Source organism: Corvus brachyrhynchos, unplaced genomic scaffold, assembly GCF_000691975.1.
Source record: "Corvus brachyrhynchos isolate BGI_N302 unplaced genomic scaffold, ASM69197v1 scaffold56, whole genome shotgun sequence".
Classification (NCBI taxonomy): Eukaryota; Metazoa; Chordata; class Aves; order Passeriformes; family Corvidae; genus Corvus; species Corvus brachyrhynchos.
In genome coordinates this window covers 3,623,899-3,648,348 of record NW_008238664.1, presented here as the reverse complement: position 1 = coordinate 3,648,348, position 24,450 = coordinate 3,623,899, and the positions used below count along the sequence as shown (strand labels likewise).

Genomic DNA, 24,450 nt, shown 5'->3' with positions numbered 1-24,450 from the left:
ATTTCTTTTCAGTTTAACCACACCATGGTTCTCATTGAGTTTTCTAGTGTAGAAAGAGATGGAAACTAGAAATCTGATCTTAATAGAGTATGCTGAGGCAAAAACACAAATGCGACTTCTGCCCTGGAAGCTAATGCAAATGGGTGTTGTCCAACTAAATGAAATGCATCAATTTACAAGTTCATCTTAATTATGGTTTATCCGCTTCGCTCTTTTCTTCAGTGGCTGTGAGAACTTGTTCAGAGTACTTGAAGTAATAATCTCAGCACCAATTTGTCTTGAAGTCCTAGGCCACTGTAGTGGCTTAGCAGCTTCTGACCTCACTCCAGCCCAGTTGTGTTCAGCATAATGGATTAGTCCCCATTTTCAATTAATGGTCCTTTGGCCTGTTCCTGTTCATCACAATATGTTGCTTTTCTGAGCATCCTAAAGAGTCTGAAGAAATAGTAGTGTCTACAGTTTTCTGGTGATGGGGCTGTGATTGATTTCATTGTTTGATACTTCTGGAGCTAGTACTGCTAAGTCCTGCCCATTTTAACCATAGCGAAATGGAAACCGGAAAATTGATCTGGCATACTTTGTCTACTGTAAATTATTTCTTGTAGAAGTATTACAAATGTATTGTTGCTGGTTGCAGAGAGGTATGATGAAATGTAATGCTGTATGCTGTGGCTTCACTCCCATGACCTGTTTATGAAATTTATGCCTCTAGACTTCTGTACATAGGGTTTGGATTCTGCTTGTCTTCATGACTAGAAATTTAAATTTCTCCTAATGCATGTATGCTGACTTTACTGAGAGCAGTAAATAAAACCACATGGATGAGCGACTTCAGTAAACTCAAGCTAATAATTAATATGTTAAGGGAAACTTAACTTGGAAATCTGTATCATAAAGTATCCTTAGCTGATGAATGCTTCCATTCATCAAGAACTACCATTTTAATGGGTCTCGGCAGGAAATCCATTGTGATATATGCCTCTACACAGAACTTGAGTTCTGATTTGTGTGAAAGCAAAGTGGGCGTTCAGACTTGTAAGAAAAAAGGTTTAGAGAAATTTTACAGCTCTATTTTGTCAGTCATGTGCAATCAGGAGGAGTTTTTTTTCCTGCTGGGCAGCTTCCTATTTAAAATCTAAGACCTAAAGCATGTTCTTGTAATAGTTTACTTCGCTTTTTATTGTTTGTAGTGATAAGAGTACATTCACCTGTGTTTTTCTTTTAAGCTCCAGATTTGACCAGTTCCTTTGAATTTATGCTCTCTTAATCCACCTTGAAGGTGCTGTCGATTTGACTTTGGTTAAAGTTGGTTATGGCCAACAACCAACCCAGTTAGTTTTAGTGACAGAGTTGTTTTAAATGTTCAAGGGAAAAAAAAGGAAACCTACAGCCAAATTTAAATTAAAAATTAATTTTAGTTGCTTCTGGTTTTTTTCCAAATGTGACTGACTTAACAGAACTGTCGTATCAGTTTGTAGGTCAGTTGTTAGCGAGTAAGCTCTTTTTGACAGGTACTGTTACAGTGTAGGTCTGCTTGCCATTTAGTGCAAGAGATTCCAATATTTCCATGACAGAATTGATAAAATCAATTGTTTTGAAATGTGTGAACAAAGTAATTTTCATTGATGTGCTATCAATTTAAGAAAAGGAAGCCCTATGTTGGGATTTAGACATATTTGAGCAAATACAGGGTGTTTAGATGTAAGAACTTCACAACACAATACTGAATGTAAATCTGAAGTCAAACCAGTGAACTGAATTAGAAAGTTCCTGGCTAAGCACTTGAAACTAGTTGGTTTATAAGGTAAATTGCTTTTTGCACCTTTTTTTTAATGTAGATGAAGAAAAATACTCTCAGGCTTCTGTTTTGGCTATATCAGTGATAGTTTAAAATGTAGAGGAAGGTATTGACATTCTGCTTTGGGTTTTTTGGGTGGTCGCGAGGACAGATGGCTGTGTGTTTAAAAGTTAGTGGAACAGGTCAGAAGGGGAGGATTTGAGTTGAAGATACCCGTAAACAGCAATTTAATTCATAAATTCCTCATTGTGGTAACTGTCTAGAAAACAACTTTACTTTTTGCTTGTAAATGCATATGAAGTAGTCCAAGAAATACTTCTTTTGTATTAGTGGAATTTTATTTTTTTAACAGGATGCCACTTATTATATTTTATTCTTCATAGTTGTGGTTCAGACATCTTTTTTCTGTTATTCAGAGATAGAAATGTGTTTTATCCCTTTCTGACATCAAGTAGAATGTATTCAGACTTCTCAGAATTATTTTAAAAAGTGAAAGCATGGATGCAGGTACACAGTAGACTACCTAAAATAGTTAAATAATTGGATACTTGAAACTGGTGTGTTTCAAGTGGATGTGTCTGTATAATGACCAAGAAAATTTTCTTTCCTAGTGGAGCATAAATACCAAATAAGATTTTTCTACAGGCACTCTCAAAAACTCTTTAAACTGTGACGTAGGATTTGTGACTTAACCCAGACAATAAAAGCTAAGTGAACTGGTTTATGTTGCAGTATGAATCTTTATCAAAGACACTAAAGTCTTTGACATTTCATTACACAGTAAATTACTGTGAATTGGTTTAATGGCTCTTTCCAAATTTAATGCAGTATATGATGGGAAAAGTAAAATGAGAACACACAAATGTGATGAGAAAGATGGATTAGTCATAAAAAAAGGATTGCCAATTTATTAGGCAAATTAATGTAACTTCTAAAAACTATCTACATTGTCCATGTAGCACTGGCATATACATGTGCACAATCATTTTATCTTCTTCTCCCACATGGTGGGAGGTAATCTTTTATGTGGCAAATCTTAATTTTTTTTCCTAATGGGCAGAATTATATAAATTAATTCTAGTTCTTTAGTGCTTGAAAAACTTGATGTAGCCTTAACTGATAAATATCACCATGGTATATTATTGCTAATTCTGTCAGGAAAAAGTGCAGCTGCAGTAGTGGTTCAGCTCTTGCTCATGTAGATAAGGAGAGTAACAAAGAGTCACGGGATTGTTTGGGTTGGAAGGGACCTTAAAGATCATTTCGTTCCAACCCCCTGCCATGGGCAGGGACACCTTTCACCAGACCAGGCTGCTCAGAGCCCCATCCAGCCTGGCCTTGAACACTTCCAGGGATGGAGCATCCACTGTTTCTCTGGGCAGCCTGTTCCAGTGCCTCACCACCACAGCACTGACGTGTATATGGTTGTGGATGATGTTGTTAACTATGGTGGAAACACATGAAGCGGTTTGGCTTCTCTGTGGTCAGTATTTCCTTATGTGTTTTTTTTTATCCTTTTAGGGCAGAAAGCAAAACTTTATGGGAAACTTTCAAATTATATTTGTTTCCTCATATGGGAACCATGGAATGTCATATCAGTCGCCTGTCAAAAGGAGATCATTTTCTTTTTTTTTTTCGAAGAAGTCTTTTCTTGTATTGCCAGAATAGAGAAAATCTTATATGCCATATAGCCATGATTGTAACAGTCCAGACTTAGTTTCTACTTCAAGTGCCCTTCCTTTTACTTGTTTGAGATTGAAAGATGAGTCCTTTCTTCTCCTCTAACACAAAAATCAGTGCTTCAGGAGATCCAGACAGGAGGGCACGGTTCGGTGAATTCTAAAATTAGCAATGCCTAATGCTGTTCCTTTTTAAAGACTGATACATTTGCCAATGAGAGAAGAAAGCACGGGTCAGGGAGGCAACAGAAGACAAGCTTGAGGCTGAGGTATACAGCCCAAACCAGTGTTCCTCGTGTGCTCTGCTGCACCAGGAGCTTTCTGTAGAATGGTGCTTATAATGGATGGCGAAGAAGCTGTGCCAGACCTTGAATGCAGTAGGGAAATGTCACAATCTGGATTTTCAGACTATCTTGAACATGGTATTTATGAGCATAAGTATTTATAAACCAAACAAATATAATAAAAATAAAAATTTTGAAACTATAAATATTTTCAACCTGGCCTCCTTACACATCCTTAAACTTAAAGGCTATGTAGCTTTTTCTCCTTTGTTTAGGAGTTGCTGGGTTTTCATGTCCAGGAAAAGTCATTCTTCTCCAGACCTTGACCTCAGAGATCGCCGTCATAAACAAGAGACGTAGATCCTCTTATTGAACCCTTACATACTGCTAGAAGGGTTGAGAGTCAAGCTTGGACCCTGTAAAGGTGGTAGACTTCTCTGTGCCAGGGTTTTTGCCTGCCATCCCCACAGCTGCTGTTAATGTGCAGCAGAATGATTTGAAACAAGAATAAAAATATGAGATGTAGCAGAAGGCTGTTTGTACATAGTTCTAGTTTGGAACAATAGGTTGAGCTGAAAGTGTCTAGAGAAACTTTTGATGCAAAGTAAAAATAATACTTTTAAAAGTAATTTACCAGACGTATTTGCACTGATTCTTGGTTCTTTTCAGTATGAGCTGGAAGATGATTAGTAGTATCGATGCTGAGATCAAAGCAGTTTGTCAGTTAATGTTAGCAAGAGTAATTGTTCCTGTAAGATGACTTTATCTTGGCCACATACGTGCTAAATATTTGCATCTAAAAGGGTGAACCAGAACCATATTTTTGGTCTCTGTATTTTGGTGTCATTGTTTAATTCCTTGTTCCCTCTTGCAGTGAATTGAAACCTGGCATTGACAAAGATGACAGGGATTGGTAATTGATGTATGTAGAGCTACCTTACGCAGTGCCACAGAGTTCTTGGCAGATACCTTTTTAGCCTTAAATCAGAATATTAGGGAAGGGATGAAAAGTGACCCTGAGGTAACAAAGACAGGTTAAAACTTTCTAAGCTCTTCCCTTCTCTCTCATGCGATGTCCGTAGGGAATTCTGCATGCCTGATCAGAACTTTTGCAGGCCATTATGCCGCCTGAAAACAAGTCTTCCAGCAAAACAGCTTGAACAGCAGGGATGGGCTGCAATTTTCTGAACTACAGCTGTCTCCTTAAGTGGGATTACTTTGCTGAGTGGTCACGAAGAATGTGTTCTCCCCCTGGAATGTTTTCCTTGTGGGCACACTGTCTCTGTAAGAGGAATTCTCTCCTCTGCTTAGAAGGCATGTACTGTACTCCACTAATGAGAAACAACAGTTGCAGAAAGTGTATTATGCAGGATTGTAAACTTTGAATATTTATTCAAAGTGAATGGGGTTGGGAGGCAGCCAGCCTAGCTTTGTCATGCTAAAGACTGGACTTGAAATCAGCAGAAGGCTACCCTCCCCCTCCCTAAATCCGTGTTTGGTGTGTTTAAGCAATGTGCACAGGCTTCATAGAGCTGATTAACTGTATTGGTGCTATCTACATGGTAGTGTGTCTTTATGTCTCACTGAACTCATAAGGTGCAATTAAAATAGAGGCAAGCATACCCTCCCTAGCATTAACTTAGGGAAGCTATGCCTGGCTTTATTTGCCTATAACCTACAGTGGTTAATTACTGCATGCAGTGTGGTTGCCCAAGATCGTTCCTGTGCTTCTCTAGCCTGTGGTGAAGCCTGCACTATCCTGGTTTTAGTCTTTGGCACCCAAAAGTGCCTCTTCAGATGGGCGTTAATTTTTGTTTAATGTACATGTGCTGTGCTTGTAGGACTGTTCGCACAGTCCCACTGTATTTGAATCCAGTGGAGAGAAAAGGCGACTATTAAGTGGCATGTAAATGTCTGCTTGTACATGGCTTTGTGGCCTTTGCACTTTACCATAGGAAGTCCCAGCTGCCTGAGCAAACCTCCTCTGTCAGCTGTTACAGTAGAATATGTGCAAGTGCTGCTTCACACATCCCAGAGTGCTGCTTTGGCGGCTGATGAAGGGAGCTGGACATGGAGAAATCAAGAAACATTTATTCCATGTTCGCTGTTCTGAGGATGCATGTTGGGTACCTGTAGGCCACCTGGAAGATGCAGAATTTCCTTCAACTTCTTTCTTCTGCCGTACACATGGTCTGGCCATGCGTACGGCAATAGAGGCATCACTTATGCATTAAATAATTAGATTCCTCCTTGATTCTTAGAGCCCCACATACAGAGAGGGTACTTTAGTGCTCTACCTTGAGTTTCATTTACAGTAATAAACAGGGTAGCTGGCAAGTCTGGGCAGCACTACAGTCAAACTGAATATGCAACAATAATTGCCAGCAAACTGCATTCCAGTTGTGAAATAAATCTTTCAACAATGTATTGTGTGCGTCAGACTGTGACTAGAGAGGAAAGCAGTGAACTACAGTAAGCCTAATAGCAGTTATTATGAATCCCAAATAAAGCTGAAATAAAAGAAATGAGTCTGCATGGCAGCATTCTGAACACAAAGGGTAAGTGTAGCTCAATGCCTTCAGCTTGGGGGGCTGTCTGTGAGGGGGTGTTAATTGTGAGCTCCGGTACTTGCCTGGTGGTGTATTCTCTCGTGGCATAACTGAAATTGGTGATTCTTGCATTCAGCCTGAAGCATTGAGCGCTGCTGTGTGTCAATATACTGAACTTGAGAAATAAGCAGATATAACCTGTCCATCAGTTCAGCTTCCTGCCAGCTTTTCCCTTTCCTTTCCTTTCCTCTCCACCTCCTCCTTGTGATTCATTTCTCACCCCTAGTGATTTAGACTCCAGTTTTTATGTAGGTGTTGCTTACAAATTGGAGCAGTTTGGGCTAACAAACTTTACAGTTTTCTTTCCCATAAGCATACTGGCACTTGGAGCTGTGAAGCGTCAGCCTAACATAAACAAATGAGATCTGAACCACTTCTTAGTGAATACAAGGGAATTATAGGAAGTTTTTTATTGGTGGGTAAGGGGTTTTATATTGTCAGTTCATGGTCACTGTAGCTAGCCTGGCTACTAAAGTCTATTTTAGACTAGTTTAGTCTAGCTTTCTAGCTGCTCTTAAACCTGATTTGATGAACTGTATTCAGCTGGCTGGGGAAAGCAAAATAGTTGAGTTGCAGAAATAATGCAAGTATTAGCTGTTCAGATCATACGCTTAGCAGGGATTCCCATCATAGGAATGTTACTGGCCAAACTTAGTTTGAATCATTAGCAGCTTCTCAAAGTGAGATTATTTTTTAAATGCTGTGTATTAACAAATAATTAAATTTCTTCACTGAGTGCCACTTAGTTGTACCTGAAATAGGGCCATAAGTGACCAGCAGTGCTGTAATTTTCTAGTGCAAAAGTCTTGTCTTGCTTATAGAAATGTATGTTCCTTTTGTTCTGTGAAAGGACAGCCCCTTTTGTCTTGTATTGCATCCTCTGACAACCTGCTAAAGGTAACACAGTTTGGAAAGTGGTGGGAGAGTTGTGTTCCTGAGCTGCTTTTAAAATGTGCACTCTTTAAAGAAAGGGAAATTAACTTGTAGTCTAAATATGTTTGCTATTTATTGTTCATTCTTTTTGTCACCCTTTAGAGTAGTTTCTCTTGCACTGCAAGTAGAAAGGCCACTAGGCAAACCATTGTGGGAGGATTGTTTAATGTGAAATCATGGACAATATGTAACAGTGTCTTACTGGTGGATGTGAAACAGAAGAAAACATCTAGTAATTATCCACTTATGTCCCTTTTCACATAGGCTCAGTCTTACAGCAAAGTCCTGAAGTGGTGATCTGAGTTGCCAAGGATTCAGTGCATGTGTGTGGCTCTTTTGCATTCTCCATAGCACAGTATTTCACAAACTTCTCATGATTCATTAAAATAGGGAAATGAAATGGTATGTGGTTAAAGCTGTCTATTCCAGTGTAGTAATGCATCTTTGCTAGGAATGAGGCTGAGGCCAAGAAAGAGCAGTGTGGGGATCCCTACTTTAATGATGGTTCAGGTAACTCAGACCGGAGCTGTTTCCTTGCCCAGCCAGTGCTCTAATACTTGTAAGTGTGATGCTTTAACTGTTGCCATTAATGCTCTTCTGAATCTGTGAATTCTGTTCTTACTTCAGCTGTTGCCTCCATTGTTTAGTAGAGCCCAAGCTTATCTTATTGAGCAGTCGCTCACTCCCAGGAACAATTCTGTGGCTACTGACAGAGTAAATGTCTGGGGGGAACGGGAGATGTAATACAAATAGTTACCAAAAATTAAATTGCAAACAGGTAATGTTCTGTGCTTTCAGCAGTTGCAAAACACTGTAATTGAAAGAAAGAGACCTTACAGCAGAGGTAGCTTTTAAACCTTTCCAAACCAGATAGTGTTTGTTCCCAGGTTTATGGGAAGCACTTGATGTTTTAAGTAGAGAGTGTGTGAAGTGTCTTACAATTCAAGCCTTAAGGCTATGAAGTTGCAGGAGACTAAGGCAAACTTCTGTCCATATGATTGTATTCCAGTGAGGGTTTGGAGTAATTCTGCCCAGTTCAAAGGGAGTGCATGTCATCTTAAGTTAAATCCAGTGTTTGACTTGTTCCTCTCAAAAGAATCTGTCAGCTGGGAAAGATGTATGTCAACAGGGCAGTTGGTATTATTTTTTTAAGGTTGCACTACACCTTGATGTTTTGGTCCTGTCCTGTTCATGACTGTAGAAGTTGCTTTGTCTCTGTCTGTGACTGTATGGCATCTTTGTAGCAATTATGTAGTTAGTTAAATGGCAAAGAATGTCTTTTGGCCCCTGAAATAACGGAAAACAAGCAGAGTTTGACCAGACTGCTATGAATCACAATAAGGGACCATACTGGGTTAATGGGGAAGTGACTGTAGTATGTCATTTTTGGAAACAATACTAGGAAGGAGGCATTTAAACTCAAAACAAGGATGGTCTGTCTTCCTTCTGTATTCCTTGGTCGTCTTGCATATAGACTAGCATCAAAAAGAATATTGTTAACGGTATTCTCATCTGGCAGTTGCACAATAGCCATGTAAAGATAAATGCCCTTGTCCTACATATTTATCTACACCCCAAATGCAAACTACCAGGCAAACAAATTGCTTCCTAATTTGTTCCTAAAATGGCAATGGTTTGCATTCATTATGAATTGCTGTAAGAGCTTACTGGGCTTGCTTGCTTCCTTGACCACTTTAAGGGATTTTTAGAAATTCCCAGTGAAATGCAGCATAAACTAGGAAGAGAAGTTTAGGAGTCCATGAGATAGAACTTGCTGAATCTGATTCTTCTGGTACTGTTCTTGTGGAGAAGACAAATTAATGGTTGGTTTGTGGTATTGCTAGTTTAGACGCCCTGTGGGTTCGAAGTCAGCCTCGAGAATAGCTCTAATGCCATGTTATCTTAGCTTGAGCCTCTAGTCTTTTACTTCTAGTACGTGAGGATTCTGTTCTGGAGCGCATGACAGTGAGTTTAAGATGATGATAGGAGGACTGCTGCTGCCATGCAATAGGGTAATTATCAAGTCTCTTTCAAGTTTGAGGTGCAGAGCCTTTTTGAATCTCCTCACTACTATTTATTTGGTAGTACTTAAAATATTAAAACTTATGTATGTATTTATATATACAATGTATTATATATATTTAATAAAAATACATTAAACGTAGTGTTTGGTGAGATTTTAGAAGAGCTGTATTAGGCTGTTTCTCCCCTTACTGTGAAAGTTATTTTCAGCCCTGAAAATAAAAAGGTACAGATGCTCTAGAATGATCCCTTACTGACTGAAGAATGCACCCTTGTAGTATGTGAGATAATTTGGGGTTCTCCTCCTGCAAGGAATTTGATGAACCTCTCTGTAGCTATCTTCTTTCCTTAGTTCTCTTCAGATCTATGACTGGCTGGGGATACCCCTTGAAAGATTTCTTGTGGTCTTACTTATTTCTTAGCCAAAAAGAATGCCTTTATTCTAGAATATATCTCCAAGGTGTCCTGAATGCATGCATGTACTCCAGCAGCGAGGAAGTGAGGACTGTGTTTCAGTGTAATGTGGGACACTTCAGATGGCTGGTTACTTCGGATTCCTCAGGAAATGATGAAACTGAATTTAGCTGAAGCATAGTGCCTCTGTGTCCTCTCTGATTATAGCCAAAAAAGGCAACTGGTTACATTCTGGGAGTTGCATAGGCAGGAAGCTGTGTAATGGAGGGTAGAGCACAGCTGTTGCCTTGCCAAACCTGATACAGCTCTGAACACAATTGAATATGTCTTTTTTTTTTTTTTTCCCCTTTTTCCCTCCACTCCCTTTTTTTAACCCTTTGATCACAACCTGCAGATGATACTCTGCAGTGTCATTAAATCCTAATATGTTGAATTGTTTGTCTTCTTTATTTCCTGTGTACTCTGTCAGGCTGGCTGTTATAGGATGGCCTTGGAGCTCTCCCAACAGCTCAAGTTTTTTATGGCAGCCTCCAGATTGCTGCATCTTGTCTCTGCAACAAATCTCTTGATCATTTATCCATTAAGATCTTGTTTTCAGTAATAATATGAAAAGCCAGGGAGGAGTTGCTCTGAGAACTGCCATGGTGGCTGAGGTGGAAATGTCAGTGACCCTGTGGGGAAGGAAAGATGAGGTCAAGTGTGGAATAGCTGCTTGGCATATCCTGTAAGGCTTAAGACAAAGATTTTAAACTCAAGCTAAAGGAAGTGATTATTTATAGAGTAATTTTCTCTTTGTTTGCTAAAGAATTTTTGACTGTCAATATACAGCTATCCATACAGTCTCTGGCACAAAGTTACATACCACTTAGAGTGATACATTTGTTGAAAGGAATTTACCTACATGCTTACGAATGTTTCTGATGTTTTTCTGGCTTCATTCACTCTTTGCTAATGCTGGGACTCTACATCTATTGTTGCTCTCATGCATGTTTTGGGAATTGAGCTGCTTCTGTCCCACTTTCAATACGTTTTTGTCTGCAGTGTGTGTAGTCAGACTTCACTTACTTGATTTGCCTGCTGGTTTGTAAATATGAGTTCTGTAGAAAAGTTATCCATATAGCTCCTGATTGCCTTCTAGGACATGAGTACTCATATTTTCATTTCCTGTTCTTTAGGTGGTAAAGAACTCTAGTTTCTATGCAAGTTATGAAAAACATATATTGAGGACACTGGTATCTTTGTGAGGAAGAATTCAAGAAGTAATGTTTATGGGATTTTGTAAAGAGGCTGCTGTTACATGGTTAATGAGCCTTGACGCATGCAGTCCTTTTCTGATTGAAAGGACTTTTGAATGGCACTAATAAAATTGCTGCCTTATAAACTGGAAAATCCCTGGCGGTAGTGTTCTGGTTTTGATGAAACACTAAATCTAGGGTGCCATTTTTCGAGTATGCAGCCTAAGTCTCCCTTTTGTAGAGATGAAACTCTCTCCTCTATCTGGCCACAGTTTCATAGAAGGATCTTAGTAGAAGGTTTTTAGCTGTAAAATTTCCTGGTTTATTCTGATACTATCTTGGAGATATTTTGCTACTGAATATTATCTAGCCAAAAAAAAAGATAAAAACTGGTGGGCTGGGTATTACTACTAGGCTGGTGATGGAAAGGAAAGTATCTAATATCAGTCTTAACTGGTATCCTCAAATTACTGCTATCTTTTAGAAGCAAAGTGCATCTCATGGTCTAGGCTGGTAGCTGACATTTCTGAGAAGCTGTGGGTTTTGATTTATAGCTTATCAGAATAAGGAGCTATGAAGCAAAACTGTTGATTAAACATTTATGATTTTATTTCTGAGCAAATATCTCTACCAAGTAGAGCAGTGAAGGGTTAATCTTGACATGAATGTTACTGACACAGTGTCTGATGCTATGAGGATTGGCACAAATTGTTTGGTGCTTGCTGCTTTAATGTGCTTCTTCTTTTCTGCCAAATAATGGCTTCCAAATGCTTAACGGTCAGTGTTTTGTTGTAGGTTTTGGGTTTTTTTAAAACTGCTTGCTAGTTTGTTTTTTTTCATACTCTTGGCAAGCAAAACCTTGGCCTTATTGGAAGTTTGACAACTTTAGCGGCGCTTACTAACATGAAATTAAACAGGGGAGAGGCATGCTCTGATGACCAGGGATTCAGAGGACATAGTATGTGCCTGTCTGCCTCTAGGAATTTGTAAGGCAATTTGAGGCTTTAAAAATATCCTTTTTCTTTTTTCCCCCCCTCTCTTCACAGGTCCCCAGTTGTAAACCACAATGTCGCAAAGAGACGCAGATAAGTACCTTTATGTGGACAAAAACATCATTAACAACCCCCTGACTCAGGCTGACTGGGCTGCTAAGAAGCTGGTATGGGTTCCCTCAGAGAAGAATGGGTTTGAGGCAGCTAGCCTGAAGGAAGAAGTAGGAGATGAAGCCATCGTGGAACTGGCAGAGAACGGGAAGAAAGTGAAAGTAAATAAGGATGACATCCAGAAGATGAACCCCCCCAAATTCTCTAAAGTAGAAGATATGGCAGAGTTGACGTGCCTGAATGAGGCTTCCGTGCTTCACAACTTGAAGGAGAGATACTACTCAGGACTGATCTATGTAAGTAATCTTGTCTGTTGGGCTAGGAGTTCTTGATTGCACAGCATGTGAACTTACTGTAATTGCTTTGTTCCCCAATGTGTATGTTAACCTTTCATTGCCCCTATACATAACTCATCATGTGACTTACCTTCTTCCCTCTACTTAAAATTTTTTCACTGAACTGTGCCAATCCCTCTCTAGTTAATGTTGAAGCTTTCAAGGAATGCTATGGTAAATCTGGCTTTAATGTTTTAATGTCTTTGTTCGCAGGATGTTTTGAATGCCTTTTAACTTTCTCTTAGCAAGACACAAGAGCAGTTGGATAGTGGTAAACATGGAGTCTGATCTGAACTGAACCAAATAATAATAATAAAAACACAGTCCTAATCCACCCAGCATCTGAAATGTGTTTTCCATGTCTGGAACTTCAGTGGGAAAGAATGCTAGTGCCAAGCTTTTTGTGTTACAAAAATTCTGGATCTCAGAGCATCTTTTAGAGAAGGAACATGTCTGCCTGCATGTCCTTACAGATAGGAAATGTTCCCTTTTCTTTCCATCCCAAAATGGACAAGAGCAGAGATTCCTGCATCTTACTGCTGTGTAAATAACAGATACCATTTATGGGACCAATGAATACCATGGGACCAATGGTATACCCAATGAAGCAGGCAGCAACCACTTCACTGAATACCAAAGCCAATAAATAGGGAAAGGTGGGGAAGGAGACTTTGGAACCTTGACCTGGTTCTTCAGTTCCCTTCTGATTTTCCTCTTCATGTTGCCTATGTTTAGTAAGCAGATGTTGGTCATGCTAGCTTCTGCTTTATTAATACTCTGCAGGTATAGAATGAATTATTAAACTCAGTGGTAATGTAAAATTTGGGTGCAGTGGCTGGTTTAAAACGGGACTGGGAAGAGCACAAGGGAGAAACTCTTGACCTACTAGTGCTGTGCCTGCTCTTCTGCAGTGCCATGAAGGCATGCAGACAACTCTTGGAGAAATTATCAGACGATATCTGCAGGATCAAGGCTGATACAAATTTAGTCTGACTCCCACAGCCTGATGTCAAAATTTGAGAGCTAGTGTAATTGGAGGTTGATGCAGTTGATTATTCTTGTAGTTAACAACTCCTTCTACTATTGGTCAAAATCTATCCTCAGACTAAAAAATCTTGGTATTCAGATGAAATAGGATATGCAAGATCCATGTGTAACATTTTTAGAATAGGTAACACTGCTAGGTTATATAACAATTGTTGAAAATAATTCAGCCGTGTCTCGAGGTCTGCTGCATGCTTGCAATGGGCTGTTTCACATATCTTGCAAGATGCCATCTGAAATTTCAGACATGGTCTGTGACTAATAAATTGAGTCCTTCTGATTGGATTGTAAGGAGATTGTAAGGTTTTTTTTGTAAAAAATCCCCACACCCTTCACCCAAGCAAACCTTGCATAGTAGTTCTCTATTACAGAATCTTAGTCTTGCCAAAACTGTGTTCCTGTGCACTTGTGAAATGGACTGATCTCACCTGTCAGCAGTTCCCAGCAAGTCAGGAGATTAATGGGAAGGCTTAAAATACTTTCATTGGAGTGGCTGTTAGTTGATCATTAATCCGCTTGAAGAAAGGGAGTACACGCAATGCATCTCCAGCATAAATGTCTCTGGAAAGATCACAAGCATAGTTTAGTTCTGTTCTTCTCCTTTCTCTCTCATTTGGCAGCAGGGCTGTGTGTTTTTATGAGCTATTTTCTTTTTTCCTTTTTTTTTTTTTTAAACTTTATTTTTCTGTCTTTCCATCCTGTAATATGAAGGGGGAAAATCTTACTGCTGGTGCAGGCAAATTTTGAGTGAGGAATGTCAAACAGTTCAAGAACTAAGAGCTTGACTCCAAACACCAGTTTGCTGTTTCCGTGTGTGGATTGGTACTGCACTGAGTACAGACTGGCTTTCATATTAACCCTTTCTATTTGGAACCTTTTATCAAAAGATCATTTTCAGCTTTTGTGTATAATTTTTGCATACCTGAACTGCTTTCTATTCAGTGTGAAATTCAAAACTCAATCTTACATGTTGCAGTTACTTTATTGAAGTTAACTGTTACTGGAAGATAAATTTTCTGATATGCCATGGTGCATATGGTCCTTTCAACTCCTCAGAGCTAGTTTAGCAGTTAGAAAAATAAAACTTGTTCCAGTTTGGCATGTGTGTCACTTGAAATAGTTAGAGAAAGGTAATGCCAGAATTCTATTTTGAGCTAGTAATGTCTGAGACAAAGCACAGATTTCCAAGCCAGCTATGCTTATAATAGATGAGCCTTTCAGTTGGAACCTTGCGTTCAGGGATTCATGCATATAAGTCTTTACTTGTACTTCAATAAGATGAAGATAACTCTTGTCTTCTCTGTGGTAGGGCCAGCAGCTTCTGCTTATTAATACAACTCAACTTGCTTCCTGTATGAAACTGTCAGTGGCTCAACCAGCAGTCATGACATGGTGGTCTCACTCAGTTGCTTATTCCAGCCATGATTAGTTGCCTTCTTCACACAGCTGAGATTGTTCTACTGCATGGAAACTTCCCTTAGGTATTTCTCCTGGCAGCTAGAATGCTGGAAGAAGGTGGCAGCTTCTTCTTCTTGCATACTTGTTTTATGTCTTCATCACTCTAAGTGAAATTAATGTCTTCCCTTTTCTAAACTGCTGCTCTCATCCATGGGATGGCTTCAGACCTCTGCACTGTACTTACTGAAAAGCACCAGTTCTAATTTGTCATCAGTCATAGCCATGAAGAGTCACACATAAACAGACAAGAAAACTCTACGTTCCTTGTGGGCTTGTGTGCACTGTGAACATACTGCTCTTGCATTGACTCCTTTTTGTCTCTTGGTCCTACTCTGCCTTCCAGTGGTGTAGTGAAAGGTCAGGAAAGCATGACCCAGACTTTCATCTTTTAGTCTGTGCTGTGCAAGTGCTGTCAGACTCAATGGAGAACTAAAGCTGAGGCAAAAGGAAGTGGCATTGCCAGCTTGGTTGCTGTAAACTCCTTAAACTGCTCCCTTCAAGCACTACCTGAAACCCAACCTGACTAGAATGTCTCATGGAAGCTTAGCTTCCTGGAACTTTAGAAGTCCCGTGCCAAAAGGTTTTTAGCCAGCTTTCACAGTTTTCCACTTTGGAAAGACATTTAGTATTTTCTGTAAGCTATTCAAATATTCCTCAAATATTTTTTAAAAATGAATGGGAAAAAGAAAAGAGGGGAAGAAAAAGAATTGGTCTGGAAATATATTCTGATAGTTTATACTAGGATGCGGAAAAGGAACCTTAAATATCTATGAAAAACTTGCTTCTGGGAGAACATCTGTCTGAATCTATATCTGAATCTGCTGCATGTAAGAGTGGACTTGTTACTTAGTGTTAAGCCAGCATGTAGAAAGTTTGGGTGTAAGACCACAAACTGTGTGGTAGATGCTATTTTCACCCTTCTGATCACTGCAGTCTAATCCTTACCTTTATCTAGCTAAGGAGCTAAATCTGATTAAGTACTCTCTGTGCTCCTTGTGGAGAACTCTTTACCACTCCAAAGCACTCTTTCTTCGTTGAGCAAGCGATAGAAGAGATGTTGGCAATTGAAATAAGAAGTGCCAAATGTACTGTCTTCTGATAGCAGTGCAAGTCGCTGTAGAAAGCTGCTCATCTCCAGATGTTTCAAACAACTGTTTCTTAAGTTGACAGAGAACTATGATAGCTCTAAACCCCAGGAGCAGGGCTTGGAATGCTATTCTTAGAATATCTAGGAAATATCTAAGAAGCCTCTGTTCTTCCTATTCCCTTTGCACGTAAAAAGTTTATTGGGCTTTTTTTTTTTTTTTTAGGTACTAAGATCTCAAAGTTTGGGTTTGTTGGTTTGGGGTTTTTTTTTAAGAAGCTTGATATTTTCACTGGAAATGTTTGGCAGTTCCATTAGAACTGTGCAATTTAAGCCAGTGGAAACCAATTGAGAAATTGAAGTTTGCTGTCATAGATCAGTGAATTAACCATTTGATATGAATTAGAAATAAACTTTGACATATATTGCTGACTCTTTTAGCATGGACTGCTTTAGAATTGTTTTCTATTTTGTCTGGTTCAGAACAATACTGAGCATTCTAAACATACATACTGAACATACTATGCATTGCTGACCTTAAAATTTTAATCTAGTTCTGGTCATACTCACTACTTTCTAAATCATGAAAGTGTTCAGGCTTGGAGAATCTTCAGAAGGCCATCTAATCCAGCTTCCCATCCAGAACAGGATAGCACACTGCCTTAGGCATAGTCCAGCAATCTTGAAAACCTCTCAGGAGTATGCTGGTCTTATTTTTCTTTTAGTAACTATTTTGACTCGAAGTTTCATTTCATTTAGTGATCATTTACTAGATAAATCCATATCAAGCATGAGGCAGAACATAATAAAATGTATGCATCTAGAGCTAAGCACGTACCTTATACAATGAAATGGCACTTGACTTGAATGTGGGAACTTTGAAAGGAAGAAAAGCCAGTTCTCATGGACTGTTAATTAGCCAGGGAGCAGGCCAGTGATATCAGCGTGACTAATGGGTCAGTTGATGCTCAGTGCACACTTGGAAAAGTTGAGTACTGGTCAAGGTGATAGGACTTTAGCTGTTCCTCAGATTCTGTTATTGCTTAATGGGAAGCATCCCAGATGAAAGTACTGGAAGAAGTACTTAAAACACTGGTTTGTTTGTTTTTCCAAGTAATGTACTGTTAAAATATGCAAGTATACAACATTTTTAATTTCTGTCTTTATTTGCTGGGGTGTTTTCTTTCCAGACCTACTCAGGCCTGTTCTGCGTGGTAATCAATCCATACAAGAACCTGCCCATATACTCAGAAGAAATAGTGGAGATGTACAAAGGCAAAAAGAGACATGAAATGCCCCCTCATATCTATGCCATCACAGACACAGCCTACAGGAGTATGATGCAAGGTGAGTGCTGAGATAATGACTCTTGTTGAAATCACAAATCAAGGTTGCAGTCAAAACACTGTAGGAGAGCAACAACTCACTGCTATCAAAAGACATTATTGTCCTTGCTTACAGACACTACTTGGACTAGCTTTTGTGTTCAGGTGAATAGCTTTCTCCTGCTCTAGTGGATTGAAGAACCTTACAAAAAGTCTGGTGAGAGCTAAATTTGACATAAAGAATGGGCTGGTGTGAATGCATGGGGTTCAGAGAAGCAGGCAAGGAGAACTGAGGTAGCAAATTTTCCATGTCAGTGATGAGCCTATGAATTGAGATAGCTATAGGTGGGCAGGTATGTGTATTGTTTGATAGAGGCTTTTAACAAAAGCCAGTTTAAAATCCAGTTGCACAATCTGGCTGGGGGGAACAAGCTTAGAGTAACCTATATTTTGAAGTGGGATGGTCAGTGGTAGCTTTACTGCCAAGAGTTGTTTGGTTATATGCTTACTCTGTTAATGAAACTCACTATCAGGAAATATTAAGTACATCTGTTGCCTTTTTGTGGAATGAAAGAAAGCAAGTGGATGGACCTATTTCACCCCCACATGTACAACTGAGAATCAGAGAACTTGTGGATGTTATCTGCTACTTTTTTATCACTTGGGGACTTTTAAATATGGAACTCTGGATGCCCTGTGCATATCCCTGGTTCTGAGAGATCTTTCACAGAGTCAGTGGTGGTGTGTGTGATGCTTGGAGAGGCTCAGGTGTGGAGCTATTTTGTGCTTTTTTTCCTGTTTGTACCTGGGTTTTATGAGGAAGCATACTTTGTAAGGTTTAAAGGGTGTAATGGATAGTTTGATTTGGCACGACTGTATGAATGTTATCCTCCTTTATTTTTTGATGCCTAGAAATGATTAAGGTGTTTGTTCCTCCTAGGTCTTGTCACTAGCCTCACATTTTTGAACAAAGGCCAGATATAATAAAATCATGCTTTAAAATTCTCATTAGTCTCAGTTTGAGTTCTGCTTTTCACCTGCCCTTGCTACCACTTGTACCTCCGAGCATAGGAAGACTATAATAATACTGGTTCCGAGTGGAAAGAAGATCTCCATCCACTGACCTATGTTAGTGGCTTCCAACAAACTTGATGTGGAGAAAGCTGAGAAAGGTTGCTAAAGCCATGCAGAGCACAGCACAGGGGTGAGCTAATGTGATGCATCAGTTAATCTATATTTATAAAAGGTTGCAGTGGGGAGGGGTGGGCATACAGACATGCTACAGTGGACTGGTGGCAGGGTATTGGTGGCAATTTGCTGAAGATGTGGCAAGATCTTGAAGATTCTTGAAGAATATGGCCATACTGCTGGTGTGTTAGACTGAAATGAATGCTGTACCCAGAAGATAAAAACCTGTGAACCTGGTCCTCGATGGGACCTCACTTCTCTTAGAGAAAGACTGGATCTGCCATGATGGACAAGAACAGATGCTCCACCTATATTATACATGACAGAACGTTGTCCATAAGCCTCATTACACTTCTGTTTCTTTTATTACTTCCTTCTCTCCCTTGCTTGCTCCTTGTTAGCTCAAGCACTAATTTAAAAAGCTATTGATTTAACTGTACCAAAGTTACTGTTCCCTAGAAAGAAATCTTGTCTACATAGAATCAGAAACAGTTCCTTTGGCAGTGTTGTAAGGAGACTGAAGAAGTCCTTTTCCCTTACAGACAACAACTTGAAAGTGCACGTGTGTGCATCTTGTCCTTCATCCCTGCCAGGTGTATCAGTGTGTGACAGAAGATACCCAAACAGCTGCAATTCTGCAGCAGGGGACAGGTGACCTTCCTTGGTCTGATGGTGGTTCAGAGCTAGTGATTAATCTATGTGGGTATTTTCTTTCCTGTTGAAAAGAGGTGATGTCTCTGTCAGACCACCACTTGGACAATGTCTAAAATTTGGAAATCCCAGGCTTGACTTGCTTTGTTGTACAAAGCTGGAGAATGGCAGCCCTGCCTCTGTTTTCCAGGCATGGGAAAGTTGCTGTGAGGTCTGCTGGAGTGTTTACCTTTCCCAGAACAATTCTAGCTATGCTGTATTCTCAGCAGTATTGATAGTCTAGAGGCTTACCCCAGCTCTTCTTTGCCTAGTTTAAGATACCTTGTTGCTGACTTTTTGGAATGTTTGTTGATACGAATATCATTCCCGGTTAGCTTTTGAACTAGCCTGGCTTGATCTGTTTAACTAGGTTTGGAAAGATTTTTCTGTGTGGCTTCACAGGTAACTGTGTGTGCTAGCAAGACCTCTAGAGATTGTTTTAGGGTTATTTATTGCCTTATTTCCTTGTTTCAAAGGGTAGCAGTAACATTCCAATGTGTGCTACTGGGAGTGAGGGTGAGTAGTAGGTTGTTGCAGTGTCTCTGGTCCTGGCTAGCCTCGAGGGAAATGGAAAGCAACATTCCTATTCCACTCTCTCGGTTTTGCTCAGCGGTGGGGGAGGTTTGGTGCAGCAGCCAGTGGTATGGCAGGAATCTGTACAGAGAATAGAAGATGAAAGGGTCGGGTGCTCCACATGAGCCAGAGGCATTTAGGATTAGACTGCCTTCCCTAGGTTACTTTCAGAGCCCTGAAGACTGGGAATCCTTCATGGCCTGGAGAAGGATAGCAAGCTGATTTGACTCTGACTTCTGTCAGCACAGGGTGTAGTTATGTCTTAAGCTGACAGAGTGGAAAAGCTTTGCGTGTTAATTGATTTGGACTCGGATTTTTTTTTTTTTTGTTGGTTTTCAGTCAGCTTATGGTATTTGAATAAGCAGGCCTTTCAAAGGGATGGTTCATCAGGAAGGGAGAGGAAGATGAGAGTTTTGTTCCAACCTCTGATAATCCAGAAACTATTTAACCCTTTTCAGGCATGTGTGCTGATGCATTGTGGGTGAGCTTGGTCTTCTTATTGTATCTTCTGGTTACTTCATTGACAGAAGTGTCATGGCACTTAGATATTCCAAGAGATTAATTTGCTTTTTGTTAGTTTTCACCAGAAGTACGTTATTGACGAAATAAAATGGTGAAGGACATGTTCAGAGTAGGTTGGTTGTTGTTATTGGGATTTTTCCCTCCTTTCTCAGACCCAAGACTTTGACTCTCAGAAATGAGATGAAAACATTATTTTGCTGTGTGGTACCTGGAGAGATTTCCTGTGCTTCAAGAACAGAACTCTCAAAAAAGTGTAACATTTTTGCTTTTAGAGAAAACAACCATTTGTCTTAATGTTTCTGTTCCCTGGGTAGCCTGGATGCCAGAAGCCTCAGATCTGTTTTCAGAAGAATTACACTTCTGGTGCTGATGATTGAAACACAGTGCCTGCAAGTGGAGTGGTGTCTTGAGCAAACAAATCATTATTCTAATGCAGCAGATGTATACTGAAGAGGTACATTCTTTACCTCAATTCACAGTCTCCAGGGCCTCAATTTAGAAAATCATATTTTAAAGCTGTTAAACAGCACCTGTTTGTCTATTTGGAACACACACAGAGAATTTTCTGTGTCAGATGGTGATAGAAGATAGAAATTTCATTAGTATCTGGAGCATGGTGTCTGTTTTAATGCCCTGAAAAGTATCTGAAACATCAGTAATAGGTTAGGTCAGTATGGTTATTCTGGTCTACAAAGCTCAACCTGTTTAACTAAGAGATAGGCAGGAGAGGGAATAGACAGCACATAGCTAATGAATAAATTCCATCTCTCTTAGCCAGTTTTCTCCACGTTATTGGAGGCCTCCTAAAGTTTCACCTAACAAAACTCTGAAAATCATTGAGCAATGATTAAACCCTCCTTAACCTTGATGGATTAGTCTGTGAAGGAGCCTGTGCAGCCAGCGCCTTGCCAGTGTTCACTTGGAAGTTAGGTAGTCTCTGGGTTTGGTGTTGAAAAGAAAAAATGCTGAAGCACAGTAACTTCATGATTTTTTACTGACCTTGTTACATTAAGGGAGGAAACACAGTGTTAGGTGTTGTAAGACAAATCACTTTGTAGATCCTCACATGCACCTTGGGACCACTTGTGATTTTCACAAAAGACAGTCCTCAGATCTGCTTCTACAGAATATAGACCTTCAAGTGTTTTGTTTGTAATTCTTAAATGTTTGCATACTTCTCTAAGTTTCCTAGCTAGCAGAACACTTCTGTTTTAACTTGCTTGCTGCCAAGTCATTTCTCAGCTTACTTCTTAGCATTGGGCTGCTATGCTGCACTGTATAGTGAACTGTCCCAAAGTGCACCTTTCTTTTCTATACAATATTCTGTGAGTGCTTCTCAACTGAGACCTGCTCAGATTATGTAGAGGCACACATGTCTCTTTCAAGTTGCATGTAAAGGTCAAGTTCTATTTCCACTAAAACCCAAAAGAACATATCCTGTGGTTTCACAAGTGTGTTTTCCAGATTTGTCCAAGTTTCTGATGCAAAGGGTGACATGAAATTTGGATACTAGTTATGGAGGATACTGGTTTTGATGCAAGTGGCAAGAAAAGATGTACATTGTTTCTAATTTTCTTAAATGTTTTACATGCTTGGGATTGCTTGAGATTTCTAAATGCAGCTCTAAAAATCTGTGTCTTGAGATGTGGTTTTCAAGAGAACAGGGAGCTAAAAAAGAGTCCGGTTGCCCACTTGTTTTTTAGTAGTTACCACACCCTTTTTGCTTCATTCCTGTAAACCAGAGCAGGAGTTCTCTGGCAGTCACTTATGTAATGGTTCAGCCCCTGCTGTCAGTCTCTCTGCAGTTCACTGTTTTAGTATCATGAGCTGCCTGAGCCTTTTGCAGGCTGTATACTAGTTCTTCTTTTCTGTCAGAATTTCATAAACATTTGCATAACCTAAAATTACAGCCTGCAACTTGTTTTCTCCTATCTCCAGATTCAGTTAAGGAGTGCTAGAGAAGGGGAGATATGGGCTCTAGTCCAAAAATGTCTTGGGGGAATAAATATTTGCATTTGACCCAGTAGGTTATATTTCATTTTTCAAAATGAAACTTATTTTTCTCCTTGGGACTGTTTTCAAACTTCAGCTAATGCAGAGCTGAATCTTGGCACTGCAGTATTCCTGCCAGCTCAAGTGATTTTTCTTTTTTTTCTCTCCTGGTTTTTTTTCCTAACATCTTGAAGCTCTATTGTTGAGAGCTGTCTTGAATATGCTATGTTTCTCCTTCATTTGATTTCTCTTTTCTCTTTCTTTTTGTACTTGATGATAGTTTATTAACATTTTGAAACTTCTCTATAATGTGTTCCTTAAATGACAATGCAAAAACAGGTTCTCGGGCTCTGTTCTGGTGTTCTCCTGGAGTGTTTTTGATCCTATTCAAGCCAGCATGTAGGTTAAAGCACCACAGTGAACATATTTGATTAGGTCTGATGCCAGTGGGGTTGTTCCGTGTAGCACAGTGTGTCAGGTCCCTGGGGCTCCTCCTGCGTTAAGAGCCCTGAGGAAAGGACACGAGATGTAAAATTATGTTGATGTTGGAAGAGAAGTTCGAGGAAGCAGTAAGGAGCTGAAACTACGGTGGTGAAAGCACGGTGGAAGCACTTAGATGCATTTAAGAGCAAATCTAGCAACTGGGCTCTGTGAGTTGGCCAGCCAGCCCGTTGCCCAGGCTGGGCTGCAGGCGTTCGGCGCGCCGGGGAGCAGTGCGGTAACGGGAGCGCGGAGGGCCGGGCTGCTCCGGCCTGCCAGACGCTCGTGGTTAGGAGGTGGGTGGTACCATGGAGCTATGGTTAAGCTTTTAGCCTTAATGAGTCAGCTATAGGCAGGGGACTGCAAGCCAGGCTTTGCCTTTCAGCTCCACTTCCTCTTAGCTGGAGAGGTGATGTCACCATTGTGTGAATGCTATATTACTTGTCCTTTTATGGAGATGAACGGGCTTGAAACGAGAGTCACTCATGCAGAGGAAGTGGGTGATAAACGCCTGGTAGGATGTTCTGTAACTGAGATGTGGAGCTTAAATTGCACATTCTCTTCCAGCCTCCTAACCTTTTTCTTCTCCCATCCCAAAACATTTAAAAACAAAATTCAAGAGTTTGGAGCCATATTAATTTATCAATTATGCCAATATATTTGACCACAGCAGTTCAGCATTCATTCAGATTTGTTGTTTTGCAGTAGTATATTTGGTTGAGTACTTTCTATGTACAAGATGTCTCTTTTGTGAAAACAAATTTTGGTTTGATTAAGTTTTTAATGTATGCTGAAGCAGTCAGCAGTCTAAAATGCAGTCTTTTATTCTTGGACTAAAGAAAGTCAAGAATAAGTTACATATTATGGGGGTTTTTACATAGTAAAATTAATCTACTGATCTTATTATACCATACTGCTGTATAGTTTAAATTTGAAGGATATTTTACTTCCTGAATTTCTGGATGTGTGAGGCTGCTGTGCCGTGTGATCACTTGAATACTATGGTGATGAGAACTGAAGAAGAGCCTAGATAAAAAGCTTTCCTTGTCAGCTGGTTTGAAATACAGAACTGTTGCTATAATTAACTAATGAGTTGTTATTCTGGATTGTTTTTAATAAGTGACTCTGTTTAGGATTGAAAAGCAGATGCAGATTTCTTTTAATCAGGCGTTTCTTGATTGTGTTATTATAAGCAACTGAGTTTATGGTACCCAGCACATTCTCTTTTGCTGAGTAGGTTGCTTGCACAACTGACAATGAAGTAAAGGCAAGTGCTGACTGAAGTAGTGCAGTATGCCCATGTTGAATGATCATTTGAAAAAAAAAAAAGGGTGTGAAGGTGGCCTTTTGCCTAGAGACAACTGAATTCTGATTTGTGATAGCACAAGTCAGTATCGTATGGAGAACGAATATTGGCATTTAAAACTGTTCTTAATTTGAAGTGTATCTAAGAGTTATGCTTTGTGTGTGTTAGCTCTTTGCTCCTTTGGTCGGCTCCAGTTTCCTGTTGCTCAACACATTATTTGAGTTGTCTGTCTATACACAATTAGAAGAATTCCAGCTATCCCAATGACTGCTGCTTTGCAGTCCTGGGAAAGAATTTCCCCCGGATTGCAAACAGGAATGTTGCCTTTTATGGCAGTGTCTGCGTGCTCCCAGGGACTTGCCTGCACTCGCAGGTA

At 39.8% G+C, this 24,450-nt stretch overlaps 1 protein-coding gene across 1 annotated transcript in view; it reads left to right on the top strand.

The window, feature by feature from the left end:
- The first annotated feature begins 12,020 nt into the window (after positions 1 to 12,020).
- MYH9 (myosin, heavy chain 9, non-muscle) overlaps positions 12,021 to 24,450 on the top strand; it is a 54,008-nt gene continuing 41,578 nt past the window's right edge. The window contains exons 1-2 of the mRNA XM_008636406.2: positions 12,021 to 12,373; positions 17,189 to 17,345. Coding sequence (XP_008634628.1) covers positions 12,041 to 12,373; positions 17,189 to 17,345 — 490 coding nt within the window. The 5' untranslated portion in view covers positions 12,021 to 12,040. The remainder of the gene's footprint in view (positions 12,374 to 17,188; positions 17,346 to 24,450) is intronic.